This window comes from Conger conger, chromosome 13 (genome assembly GCF_963514075.1).
Source record: "Conger conger chromosome 13, fConCon1.1, whole genome shotgun sequence".
Taxonomy (NCBI): Eukaryota; Metazoa; Chordata; class Actinopteri; order Anguilliformes; family Congridae; genus Conger; species Conger conger.
Window position 1 is genome coordinate 43942474 of NC_083772.1, and position 14964 is coordinate 43957437.

General features: G+C 45.9%; 1 protein-coding gene across 1 annotated transcript in view; it reads right to left on the reverse strand.

The window, feature by feature from the left end:
• The window catches only part of si:cabz01090165.1 (uncharacterized protein LOC100333421 homolog), a 129627-nt gene that overhangs the window by 9384 nt on the left and 105279 nt on the right, over positions 1-14964 (reverse strand). The window contains exon 2 of the mRNA XM_061217460.1: positions 6051-7424. Within this exon, the coding sequence (XP_061073444.1) occupies positions 6051-7424 (1374 nt within the window). The remainder of the gene's footprint in view (positions 1-6050; positions 7425-14964) is intronic.

The window sequence follows — 14964 nt, forward strand, 5'->3', positions numbered from 1 at the left end:
TTGATGTCCCCCAACCCTGCCCCCAGTGCCCAATTCCCTCTCCCCCTCCTGTGGTCAGCTCTCTGCGTTAACATTGAGCAACGTCACCCGAGAATTTAGCAGAATCGTACGTCACGACACGTGGGACCTGGTTTCACAAACAGCGTGGAAACATAGCAGTCAGACCCTGAGATGTATCCGGGTGAAAGTGAAATGCTTTGGTTCCATTCGCCGTGTCCTGTCTTGTCCTCTTCCAGTCTGCCGCGCGGCGTTACGTTTTTCACGGAGCAGCTCGGTCTAACCCTGCGGTCCGCCGGCACAGCTGGAGGGTTCCTCTCAGCCGCACCTGCACCTCCCGCCCGCGATCCGGGTCAGCTCCCCGCGGACACGCTGCCATTTACTCAGCGTCTAACGCGCCGGCTGGGGTCACATGTTTTATTCAGCCAATTGCAGGTCTTCCCCCCGCTTATCGCCACGGCTACCCGACAACGAAAGGCGAGGCGGGGACGAGACCGCCGACAGAATCACGGCCGCCGTGTGCGTGTGCCTGTGCGTGTGCGTGTGCGTGTGCTACTTTACAGAGCCCGGCCACTTTCCGGAAGGTTCCGTGGGCATTGTTTTCACTGCATAGCAATTGTGGAGATATTCTTGGCCACAGATTACTGTCATCAAGCAAAATTGATTCAAGAAATGGTCACAGCTTTCTCAAATTACATGATTTTATGGCATAAAAGCACTGTGTTCTGTGTCAAGCACTTTGTATGTGTACGGTGATGTGAATCAGGAGGTATACCCACGTTCAGTTCTACAGTTTCACGGATTAGGATTGATTTGAGAAATGATTACAGCTTTCTCCAATGACATGATTGTCCATAAACTGCACTGTGTACAGCATCAACTGCTATATACATACACTCACCAAGCACTTTATTAGGAACATTTTTACTTTATTACACCTACTTATTCATGCGATTATCTAATCAGCCAATTGTGTGGCAGCAGTGCGATGCATACAATCATGTAGATACAGGTCAGGAGCTTCAGTTAATGTTCACATCAACCATGAGAATGAGGGTGGTTTGAGTATCTCAGAAACTCCTGGGATTTTCACGCACACTAGTCTCTAGAGTTAGCAAAGAACTAACTAATCAAAGAAAACTAAAAAATCCAGTGAGCAGCAGTTCTGCAGACAGAAATGCCTTGTTAAAGAGAGATGGCCAGACTGGTCAAAGCTGACAGGAAGGTGACAGTAACGCAAATAACCACACATTACAACAGTGGTATGCAGAAGAGCATCTCTGAACACACAATGCATAATAACTCTAAGTGGATAGGCTACACCAGTAGAAGTCTGCTTAAGTCTAAGAAATAAATACCTAATAAAGTGCTTACATAACATGACAGTACATAAGCCTGACAGATAACAAAATTTTATCAAAAACACTCTTTACTCTTTGGGAAAACCAGCAACCAAAATGCCACAATCAAAAGAGCATACAAACACATGGCGAAAGCCGTAAGCTCCAATTTGCAACCATTCCAAACAAAAAGGTCAGTCCCCGCTAGGCCTGATAGCACAACCTTAAGATTAAGGCCCACTGATTAGGCAATGGATGAAATGAGCTTCAGCTGCCACCCTGCCCGGGTGTAGCCCTGGCGCTGTCCACCAGGGGGCGGTCTCCCTGCCTGGCACCACAAAGCCAACATGCAGAGGCCCTCTGTGAAAATGGCCTCGTGATTCAGTAGCTTAATGTAGATGGCCCTGTAGCAGCATTAACCTGAAGTGGCCATTTTGTGTGAGACACAAACATTTCACTGGAGGAATTCTGGCCCACTGCTCCTTACAAAACTGCTTCAGCTCATTGATATGATATACGTTTGACAGCTCAGTTGTTCTGTAATTATCCTTCTGGTTTTCTCATTAAAAAACCCCAGACTAAGACTGGCTTTTCCATTATCTAGTTGTTTCTTTTTGCACTGGGATTTCATTATTAATAACGGTACACAAAAGGAGGTAATATTGGAAGACGGGTCCGTTATTCGGACAGACACATAAAGGCTCGCGGTTTAAAGAAAGGAATGAACCGGCGGACTGCCAGATGAAATGTCTGCCCGTAGTAATTTGCTTTGTCTGTCATCGGTTTTGATTGACGTGTGCGAACGGTTTTGCTTTTCCAAAGGAACGCCGAAGGAGGCCGGCTGAGCCCCCCTGAAGCTCAACCCGTGCCCCCCCTGTCACGGAGCTGTCTCCCTGTTACTCTGTCACGGCCCCAGTGCGGGGCCCCCGCGGGGGTGGGAAGGGCCGGCGGGGGCCGGTCCCGCCACCTGCCTCCTCTTCTTACGGCAGGACATAATCACCTCCTCTCACCAGCGTAGCAGGCGCTGGGACCAGGAGACGTGCAGGCAAAATAGGAAATTAATTTCGCCTTTCTTTAGCCGATGTGCAGAGCGAGAGAGAGACGGAGATGGAGAAGGCGAGAGATTCTGGGAAGCGTTGACAATGACACCTTCAATCACCCTTTCCTTTTGTCGCAGTGTGATGGTGCCAGAGCCAGATGGTCACCCACCCCTTCCTTTTCCGTGTGTAATTGCTGTCTTCCTGCAGGGATAGTGGATTATGTGCGTTTAATTGATAACAAAATGTATTCCGCTTGCTCGACGGTTCTGTAAAACCTGTAGCCTCCTCTTTGTGTGATGAATGTTAATGCGCCTTTCATGTTGACCGTTTTTTTAAAATACGCCCATCCTCTGGGAAATTTCAGAGGTGACGTGTGTTTGTGAGACCGGCCAGAATGGTTATTACTTCTGCATATCAAAGCAGAGTTCAGAATGGAGTTGACCCCTTTACTGTACATCACATGCTCTGGGAGAACCGGCCCTTTGAAAATAGCAAATTTCACCTGATATTGGTGCCAGACACATGGACTATTTTTCATTCATTATCCTAACCCGCTTATCCTGAACAGGGTCACAGGGGGGCTGGAGCCTATCCCAGCATACATTGGGCAAAAGGCAGGAATACACCCAGGACAGGTTGCCAGTCCATCGCAGGGCACACACACCATTCACACTCACACACACACTCATACACTCACACACTCATACCTATGGGCAATTTAGATTCTCCAATCAGCCTAACCTGCATGTCTTCGGACTGTGGGAGGAAACCAGAGTACCCGGAGGAAACCCACGCAGACACGGGGAGAACATGCGCACAGAGAGGCCCCGGCCGACGGGGATTTGAACCCAGGACCTCCTTGCTGTGAGGTGGCAGTGCTAACCACTGCACCATCCGTGCCACCACACACATGGACTATTCAACCCAAAATGTGGGGAAAGGGATGAGAGCTTGGCCCTCTGTATGCCGAGTTGAATAAAAGGACCCAAGCCAAAATGGCTACTGCCAAAGCTTGCAAAGTTTCAATTTCATTGATAAATCAATTGACAAATGAGTGGCATTTTAATTTATTTTAAATGTAAATAACAGCACCAACTATAGGCAAAAGGCTGTGGAAATGGGTAGGCTGGTGAAAAATGGTGAAAAATGGAAACAATTTTTTTGTTTGCTCTCAAGTTCTTAAGTTCTTAAGTTCTTAATTAAGGCAAAGCTGTTCATCTACTTTGTTGTACATCGCTCTGGATAAGAGTGTCTGCTATATGCTATATGCGCTATATATGCTATATACATGGCTCAGGCAGTAAAGGCAGTCATCTGGCAGTCGGAGGGTTGCCGGTTCAATCCCCCGCCCGGGCTGTGTCGAAGTGTCCCTGAGCAAGGCACTTAACCCCCATTTGCTCCTTACTTTATTACACCTACTTATTCATGCGATTATCTAATGATTGTTGGAGGCAGACAGGGTGGTTTGAGTATCTCAGAAACAGCTGATTTCCTGGAATTTTCACACACACTAGTCTCTAGAGTTCGTAAAGAATGGTGCAAAAAACTAAAAAAAATCCAGTGAGCAGCAGTTCTGCAGACAGGAATGCCTTGTTAATGAGAGACGTCAGAGGAGAATGGTCAGACTGGTCAAAGCTGACAGTAATGCAAATAACCACACATTACAACAGTGGTATGCACACAATGCATCATAACTCTAAGAGGATAGGCTACAGCAGTAGAAGTCTAAAAAATAAGTCTAATAAATACCTAATAAAGTGCTTGGTGAGTATAGCAGTCATGAGTTACAGCTGTTTGTATCACCACACAGAAAAGGTGGAAGGTCATTTAAAAAAAAAATAATTATTGAGGTTCACACTTTCAAGCCGAATTTGATGATGATGGGTCCTACAGGCAAAATTGTTCTCTGGGCCACATCTGATACGAATAATTTCATTTTCATGAATAAACATCATTTGGCATGGGAGAACCAGCCCTTTCATAACTGTAAATTTGCCATGCTGGTGGCACTAAAAGCATGGTCTGATCAAGCTGGAATTGTTGGAGAGGGACAATAGCTTGGCGCTCTATCAGCATGCGGAGTAAAAAATAAATAAAATAACTGTCCAAGCCAAAATGCGTGTGACCCACAACAAAAGGATAATAAAACCTAAAAAATAGGAGGGTGCCTTGCACCTTCAGAGCCTTGCAGCCTAACATTAATAATAAACCTTTCCCTGATGTATCCTATTTACCCATTCTTTAGCATGCCAAAATAAATGAACCCTTACAATATGTACACACAGGTCACCACGGTTGTCGTCTGTCATGTGTCCTCATTTGGACTGGGATGCTGTGTATGCCGAAGGTTTTACTGAACTGCTTAGGTTTTCATGAATTGTGTTGTATGTATGTCTGTATTGTGCACTTTAATGGCTGTATTGTGCATCTTATTTAGTTATTTTGCCTAAAAGCATGTGTCCTGAGGTTCCCTTGGTGGTTTTTGTAATGGAATGTTTCCCACATTGCCCGAGTAACAACATAATAAATAGAAGAGTGTTTTTTTGGAAAAATAGTATTTTTGTCGTGTGAAATCCTCATCCCAGCGAGGTAAATAGGAGAGGAGATGCTTTCAGGCAGAAAGAACTTGCTTTCAGGAATAAATGTTAGCTTTCACAGTAGGGTTTCAATCATTTCCGTGCTTGATTGCACTTTTGAAACACTAAAATCTTTTCGAAACATTCCACTTTGATTCCCTTTTCCCTTTAAAGGTGAATGAATGGCTGAAACTACTGAGAGATTGGGATAGGTTTCTGGAGTTTTCCGGTGAATGTTTTTCCGAGAAGTGCCACAAAGCACGCTTCCAGTGGGGTGCCTTTTTCCAAACTGTGTGCATTTAGAAGTGATCTAATTTAGTTCCAATAAACTGAGGCCTTCCATTACGAACATTTAGCTACTGCTACTGATTGCATTAATTGTAAAATAAATAAATATTTACTGTTATTATTTCATGTGATTTTGCGCTGGGTGGGCGTATTCTTAAAAGCAATTTGCTTGAAAAACAAAACCATTTTGAAATTTTTTTTTTTTCCAGGGCTTACTTGTAAAGATCTGCCCGTCACTCTTCAGACATATTATCATTTTGTTCTGCTCAGTTCATTACGACTCTTAAGTAAGACTGTAAAATGGTAGGCCGATATTTGGATGTACAAGAGAAGCATTAGTGAAAGAGGTTTTACGGTATTGGCCCTGTATGAGGGCCAATTATTGATTGATAATTGTAAATGACTTTTCAATTTCAGAAATGAAATAACACCCATAATGATCATGACAGATTCAATAAATAAAAAAATCAAATAGTGAGCTCAAACCCAGTCCCCCTGTGTCGGGGTAGGGTGTCCTCCAGGTTCTCTGGTTTCAGATATTCAGTTTAGGTTAACTGGAAAGCCTAAATTGCCATTGGTATGAGTGTGTGTGAATGACGTGTGTGCACTGTGATTGGCGACTTGTCCAGGACATATTCCTTCCACCCGATGCATGCTGGGATAGGCTACAGCATGCCCTGTGACCCTGACCAGGAATAAACAGGTTAGATACTAGATGGATGAATGGATTGGCCATGACCCTGTGTGGATCATAAAGAAGGTGGAATGTGGGGGGGGGTAGGGGAGGGTACGATAGGCCAGTGCCTCACCTGTAGATGAGGATCTCATCCGACGAGCTGTTGTACTGTATCTGGTACATGCGCACCCCGGGGATGTGGTTTTGGGGCGGCCAGTGAATGGTGGCCGAGGAGGAGGTGAGCTCCGACACGCTGACCCTCTGCTGGTCGGGCCGGGAGTGGCCCCCGCTGGCGTTGGACTTGATGGAGGTGGGTATGTCGGAGGGCCCCGGCTCCGGCTCCGGATTGGGGTCGTAGTGAGGCGAGGGGTTGACCACCAGCTCCACGGGGGCCGTGGCCTCCCCGGCAGCGTTGGAGGCGATGCAGAAGAACACGCCCGAGTCCTTGACGGTGGTGGCCAGGATGTCCAGGGAGCCGTTCTCGTAGCAGAGGGTGCGCGAGGTGTTCCCGATCAGCTTGCCCTCGGGGTTCACCCAGTGGGTGGACGGCTCAGGGTCCCCCACCGACTTGCAGCGCAGGCTGACCTCCTGGCCCGCCATCACGAACATCTTGGAGGTGTGCCGGGTGATCATGGGGGGCTCGCAGACGAATTCCTCCTCCCGGATGGTCCAGAAGTACTTGCCCGCCAGCTCTCGGGGCGAGGCGCAGGTCTCCAGGTCGTCCTCGCGGGTCAGCCGCCGGAGCCACACCAGCTCGCAGTTGCAGTGCAGCGGGTTCCCGCCGAAACTCAGCACCAGGGCTGTGAGCGGCGAGCCCTTCATCTTGGCGTAGACGGGGATGCGAAGGAACAGCGGGTCGGGAGGGATCTTCTTCAGCTTGTTGGAGGTCATGTCCAGGCGGGCCAGCTTGTGGAGGTTGGAAAAGATGCCCTCGGGGACAAATTCGATGAGGTTGTGGTCCAGACTGAGGGTGTTGACGCTGACCAGCAGGCCCACGGTCTCCCAGGGGATGTCCACCAGGTTGTTGTAGGAGAGGTCCAGGTCCTCCAAGGTCTCCAGGAAATCCTGGAAGGCCCCTTCTGCGATTCGCTGCAGCTGGTTGTTGGCCAGGATGAGGTGCCGCAGGTTGACCAGGCCCTGGAAGTGAGTGTCGTCGAGGACGGTCAGGCGGTTGCTGTCCAGGTGCAGGGCGTGGAGGTCCTGTAGGTCAGCGAAGGCGTAGGGCTGGATCTGGCTGATGGTGTTGCGCGACAGGGTGAGGTGGATGAGGCTGGACATGTTGGCAAAGTCCCGGTGCCGGAGGGTGGTGATGAAGTTGTCCATCAGACGGAGCTCGGCCGTCTGGCGGTCGATGTTGGGCGGGATGAAGAGTAGGCCCGTCTTGGCGCAGAGGACGGTGTAGGAGGGGAGAAGGTTCTGGCAGGTGCAGCGCTTGGGGCACAACATGGACGACACCGCTCCGACCAGTAGCACCAGGCCGACGAGGATGGCCTCCATAGCCGGGCTCCTGCGGAGAGGCAGACATTTTAGAAAATACCGCATTTCCCCCTCCCAACAAGATCCATTCACAAACCAATAAAGCACATAACCGTCTCACAAGGCAGGTGTAGCGGTGTCACAACATTAGCACGTCGCTACTCCGTCAAAGAGGTTGTGTGAATATTATGCATATTATGTTGTCACACATCATGCCATTTATCTGTATTTGTGTAGTTTCACCTTTAGGGTAAAAACTGTGGAAGCTAGAGAGGAGACTCCTGCTTAAATTAATTAGGAGGACTTTTAGATGGAACATTATCAATGGTGTGAATGTTCTTGGTTCCTGTGCATTTCCCGGTCCAGGGAGTTTCTCTTGGGGTTGAGCGGAGGTTAAACTAGCCTGGATAAGCTGCTTGCTAATAAAGATCCCTTGGCATCCAGCTATAATTACTAGTATGAGTTGTGCAAACAACTTAATCCAATTATCACACATATTATGCACATATTTAAAGGTAATAGATTCAGAAGCAATTGGAACATGACATTTGTAACAGTAATTCAAATTCCAGGCTTACTGTGCTCATCAGTGGCATATCAAGCATAACAGCTTAATTTCAAACTAACTGGGAATTCATGAACTTAAGTCATGACACAACTGTAACTGACCCCAGGTCTCACTGGAAACCATGACACCCAACCAACCAGATGGAGTTGCTTAATGTATGTGGTTTTGTTGGGCATCCGTCATTCTGTTTTCATCTTCATGCGTTCATGACTTTAATGTCCATCAACCGTGAAATGAATTTAATCTTTAGAGGCAGTCAATGTGAACCCTGAACAATAAATTAAATGAAAGTAAAACATTGCAACACCATCATCAATGAAAGATAAATAAACAAATAAATTAGCATAATGGTGGTGGCCGAAACCGACTATTTGTAACACTGCCATAATTAACAATGAGTAGGCTGGCTGTATTTTTCCCTGAACTGGGACCTTTTATGACTGAGGAGTTAATAATCTGCTGGTTTGTGCTGTATGTGGTATGTTTCTGCGCCACGCGCTGACAGGAAAGTGTTTCCGGAGAAGCCACAACAGTGTGAGAAGCCGCGTGATTAGTCAAACTCAAGTAACAGGATGTGTCGTGTAATTGCCTGCTAGGCTTTCAATGCAAATGCGATGCATAAACGCACGCCGCCTCCATCCGCACATAGTTATCCGAGAGTTATGCTGAGAGGAAATGTGTAAATGTCGGAAGGATTTGATCGCATGAATAAAACACTGAGCGCAGTTCATCTCCAAGTTACCGATGAAAACATGAGCAATGTCCCTTTGTTTACGGTTTGTGCATGTATTTACATTTTTTAAAGCCTGTCTTGCATAAAGACCGTGATATACGTCATTATTTTCACCGCCAGGAAACCTACACATAATAACAAGTACCCTGATGCAGATAAACATGACTAATTCTTTGCTGACACCGACACTGAAGAAGAGTCAGGGCTTTCGCTGTTGTGCCGTCACGCCAGGTGGGGGCACCATCGCGCTGTGTACAGATGCGGAATAGGTAAGCGATAATGGGGAGGTACAGGAAGGTAGGGGTTATGGGCTCTCTGCTCGTGAGTATCGGGGCCATACACAGGGATGCCGCAACCCACCGAGGGTCATCAAAAAGATGACGCAGTGCTCCGCTCTCTGGTCTGAATTATACAGAGTGAGAGAAGTCACGGCAGAGAGAGAGAGAGAGAGAGCGAGAGAGAGGTAGAGAGAGAGGGAAAGAGAGAGAGAGAGGGAGAGAGAGAGAAAGAGAGAGGGAGAGAGAGTGGGAGAGAGCGAGAGAGGGAGAGAGGGAAAGAGAAAGAGAGAGAGGGAAAGAGAGAGGGAGAGAGAGTGGGAGAGAGCGAGAGAGGGAGAGAGAGAGAGAGAGAGAGAGAGGGAGATTTTCCAGAGAAATAACCGAGGAAAAGCACTGAGGAGGGTAGCAACTTGAATTATTTTACCAAGCCTCCACTATTCTGCTAGCACGTCAGAATGATTCGCAAGTCCATGCAAATTACACAAAGAGCTGTTGTAGGCTTGTCCTACATACCAGCGTAAGACAAAAGCAGGATCTTGCGTGCTTTTTAACTGTCAAGATTTCTGTGGATGAAACAGCAAGACAGTTCTCTAGCCGTTGTTTTATCTGTCTAATTGGCTGACGCAATTGCACGGCATACCGTGGCTCACGCTCGACAAAGGTGCATCTTTTGTATCGCCGTAATAACATAATTATTATTATTACATAGTTACATAGGAAATTGAATATCAGGTACCACTTGAACTTTCATTTGTCTGCAGAAGAGATACAAAAATATCCATCTTGTAGGAAAGGAGGAAAGGATGAAAGGGGATTTATTGTTGCAGTGCAGGATTCCTGTTGAACTGTACTGTGATTGTCAGGACTGGGATGCTGTGCAAGATGTTTTAGAAGATTTGGAATGAGCTAGCTCTGTAGAGGAGGTTTGGAATGAAAGTCATCTGCCTCCTGAAGAGTGTTTCTCGTCTGTTGGACAGGTGATTGGGAGTTTCTTCATTATGATAAGAATTATTTGGTCATCAACTGTACAGGTCTCCCTTACTTTGCGATTACTCAGCTCACCAGTGCTGTCTTTATTCTTAATGATGTTACAAAAAAATATTTTGGTTAGCCCATGGTTTAGCCTACTCTCTACAAATGCCACTAACAGACTCCAAAGGCAATCGAGAACCTAGAATCAAGACTAGATACTGAAATCACTGTTACACCTTCACTAAGTAAGCAACCTAACACACCTAACTAGAAACACCTATGAAGCCATTTGTCCCAAACATTATGGTGCCATGAAATGGGCAGGCATCGAAAGTGCTGTCATTTCTACACGGTAAAACCAAAATGTATGTAGAAATGTGTAACACAAAAAAATTACAGAGCCAAATTAATATAATTATATCCCAAACATTATGGAGCTCAGTGTATCAACATGTATCAACAAGTCTCAGTAATATGTATATTTGCCCATACAGAATGCAACGGTCAATCAATTAAACATACTACATACAAGATACTGAATGTGCTTTTCTCCTCCAAGCTAAAATTTGTTTCACTTTGTATTGAATTTAATGCACAAGTAACAGTTGCTGTCAACAGTGTTTGTAATTACGCAGGATCCACTACAATCGCTGTGACCCATGCAGAATTCCGCTGTCTGTCGCCACACGTCAGTCCAGCAGGAGGCTGATCAAGTCAACATTTCAGTCTTAATCTGTTTACCTCCGTGATTGCATTGCAGGCTAATGATTTTGCGGTGCGCTCGCATACTGTGCTGACTCATGTCACGGTGTTGACTGACAGCAGCTACGCGGGACAATGACTGATGTTAAATCAACTCGTGCAGCGTAGAAATGTTCCCCATTGGACAGCATTATGGTTATTTAGCTGAAACATTTATCCAAAGCGACTTGGAGTTGATTGGTCTAAGCAGTGCCCAATCCCCCCTGGAGCAATGTGGGGTTTAAGGGCCTGGGGCTTGAATCACCAACCATCCAGGTCCCAGTCAAGCTTCTTAGCCACTAGGCTATAAGCTGCCCCATGGGCTCTATTTGAATTTAATTAACACTGGACATTTTACAGTGTAGCCAGGCCTGGTATCTCTGATAGAAGGCACCTCCGACAGCACAGTGCCCCCCCATCGCTGGTGACGATATCACCGGCCCACACAAATCTACTTCTACCAGCCAACCCGTTTTTGTAAGGAGTCTTCAATTCGAGTGCTTAGTGAGGGCTGAGGCTCTCTGTCCCTGTGTGGCTTTATTCTTTGGCAAAAGAAGGCAGCAGAATGGTGAGGCTCCAGGCTCAGACTGGGTGCCTTACTGTAAGAGTATTGACTAAACAGCAGTACAGGGTGACAGGGCTGCCAATTCACGGCTTTTGCCCAACAGGAGTCTTGTGATGCTATTGACATGGCCCTCAACTGAAATACATACAGTGCAGTCCATAAGTATACATTGTACTCCAGCAAACCAACAGTTAATATTATTGAGTATTCACAATAATATAATCACTATGTGGGTAACGTTGAGACTTTTAGGTTTATTTTAAGGGTCTTTACATCCATATTGGGTGAACAGTGCAGGGATTGTAGCCGTTGTTACACATATGCAGATACATGCATATATACACACATACTGTACATACATATGGTTAAGTGGATACAAGTATGTATGAAGAGTGAGCTCCATAAGTCTTGGGAAGACCGCAATCTTAAATTTGTAATTAAACATTTTGTTGTTCATTAAACAATATTTTTAATACATTTCGGTTTTACCATGACAGACAGAGAATGACAGAATAATGTTTGGGACAAACTGCTTCACAGATGTTTCTGATTATTCAGGTGCGTTCCGTTGCGTCCATGGTGCAGGTTTTGAGGCGCGGATAATATGACATATCTGGACAAAGTCAACAATGTCTGCTTCCCCCCGGTCAGTTTGGTGATGCCAGGAGTTTGAAACTGCAACAGATTTGACTTGAATGATGAAACTCAGTGTGGTGGGATTACTGTAAACCAATGGGCAACCCTACACTCTTCCTCATCAAAAATTCAAGAGACACAGCCTGGGGATCTATACACTAGACTGAAGTATATAAGTATATGTTTCGTCTCAACCCACTACAGGTGCCGCTAATGAGTCACAAGGTTACTGGGGCCCATAATATACTCAACAGTATACTGCTGAAGTAAGACACAGGGCCGGTATGCACATTTATAATCCACCTAACTGTGTGCATTTATAAGTTCATAAGGAACCGTGTTTTGGGAGAACAATGTGAACAGCCCAGAAGGCAAAGTAATTGATTTTTCACACTTCACACGTCCTCACATTTCAAAGAGAATAAACACATTTGGGTCACACTTCTTCTGAGGTCCGTGCTGTGCCATATGAGATATAGCGAAGCGGTGCCCTTGGCTGTTGTGAGAAACTTAACTTGGACAGAAGTATGGTTTGCCATACAGTGCTGCGTTTGGATGTCAGTGTGTAAACTGCAGATTTAGGATGCCGTTGATTTGTTTTTACAGTAGATTGCGGTCAGCTCCCTAGCCGCAAGCCCTTATTGGGCCACCATTAGGAACAGCGGTCGGCATGCCAGCATTCCCGAAGCAGTATTACATCGGTCCACTGGATGCAGGACCCTTTTCCAACTATTTGCAATTCTCCTAAAAGCTAGTCGTCATCTTGGCTGTCTCACCTTGACTGCACCGCAGCGAAACGATTTGTAAAACACTGGTGGGTGGTCACAGATAACAGCTATTGGGCCATTGCCCTACCTGGTAGCTGAATCCTTTCTTTTTGAATAGTCAGTAATAGTCTTGGAACTGTTTTCACTCTGGGTCGCACTTTAAAAAAAGAGTACATGACATGTATTTGTTAACGATTAACTCATGTAATACTTGAATATTTATACATTAGTAAACCATAGCATAAACGTATAATTACTTGACCAATGCATTACCAGTCGAAAGTTTGAACACACCTTTCCCTTTTCTGCTTTTTTTGATTGATGACAAACGTAGGAAATAAAACTTGAAACAATTCACATGTGGTCAAAGTGCACATTCTCAGCTTTTATTAAAGGGCATTCTTTATACATTTTATTTTCACCATGTAGTAATTGCAGCCCTTTTTATACGTAGCCCCCCATTTACATTTTTGACAAAATGTCAAATAAAATTGTCATGTTTTGTGTTTGGTTGCAAATCCTTTGCATGCCATGACTTCCTGAAGTCTGTGACTTAGCAACATCAGTAGAGTCTGGATAGCTTACTTTCAGGCTGTCTTACAAGCAATACTAAAACCTATTTGCATTTGAATGGATTTGTATGGGACTAGATTGTCTGATCTAATAGAACATCAATCAGAAAAAGGCAAGGTGTGAACATACATTTGACTGGTACCAATTACTGATTTTTTAAATTACAATATGAATTTACATTATATAATGTAGCTGTTAAAATGAATTAATGAGGTACAAACACATAAACAAAGCTGTATAGATTAATTTCTCAGTTAGTTAGTCAACAACTACATTAGTTCATGCCAATTTATGTAACCTTTTTTGTAAAGTGCTGCACCCTGATGCCCACGTCACAAGTGGTGTGGAAGACTGGGTGCACTTAAGGGTGCACTTTTAAGCAGTCGCATGCTTGCTTGTGTCTCTTTATTCGTCAGCAGTGAGATAAGGTTGCTTTGCTCAGCTGTATGATTAACAAAGATTTTTTCTTCAACAGTGGTACAACCAGCCCCACCCCTCCGCAGTCAGATTGGCTTTGCCGTAATAGTGTTTGGGTAAGAAGTCAAGGTTATGCCTCCACAACGAAGCGATCGCAATTCACAACCGACCTGCTAGGCAGACCAGACTCTTCACTCAGCCGAACATCTGGTCTTTTATGGCCGGCCTTTAAGAGATCAGAGCCCCGACTTGGAGCGAAAACAAAGTTCTGCTGAGAAGTCCCCGCTGGCCCGCTTAAGGACGACATAAATATTGAAAGGAAGACTGACAGCCCGGATATTACTGAAGATGAGCGCTTGTAATCGAGTGATACGGAGGAGACCTTGGAATGACGCGAGCCAAGGGAAACAAACGGAATGAGAAAAACGGCAATAAACGAAAAATGGAGCGGAGGGAGAATGGCACCCGAATGGGATCACGCCGGGGCAAGTGCTTCCCCCTCCTTTCGAATCCTGGCTCAAATGAAAGAGCCTTATCATGCCAAAGGTAAGGCAGAATGGAGAGGACCAAAGGCCACCAGATAATGCCACTTAAGACAGAAGTCGCTGAGCAGCACCGGAGAAGGAGAACTTTCCCAACCCGGTTCCAAACCCAGGAAGGGCCCTGGTGTACTGCTGATCCTAAAGTCCTAATCCCGGCAAAGTCCTAATCCTGCATTACTTTATTCCAACTATAGTGTATAAATGGATTACACGCCAGGATAAACTGCCAAAGGATATTACCATTAAGTCAGGCATAAGCCTCTGGAGGCTGCTGGATGGTTCATCCGGTTAAATCACTGTTCTAGTGTCTGGGTGGGCCCCACGTACTGGTATCTGTTCTGGCACTGTTCCAGTGTTTGGGTGGGTCGCCCGGACTGGTATCTGTTCTGGCACTGTTCTAGTGTGTGGGTCGGCCCCACGTACTGGTATCTGTTCTGGCACTGTTCCAGTGTTTGGGTGGGTCGCCCGGACTGGTATCTGTTCAAGTACTATTCTAGTCTGTGGGTGAGCCCCGCAGCCTGGTTTCTGTTAAGACCCTGTTCTAGTGTCGAGCTGGGCCCCACGGTCAGGTATTGACCCAGGGATGTGACGGCTTAATTCGGCAAGGATAAAGATCGCAAGGATAAGCTGCCACAGGAAATCACCACCAGTAACCATCAGTGGTCGATCACGCATCTGCAAGCCCACTTGTCAAGCAGCGGACTCTTGCTCTGATTCAGGTCTGTTCAAGCATTACTTGGGAGCTGTAGCGTGTTTAGAAAATGGAGGCTGACATCACA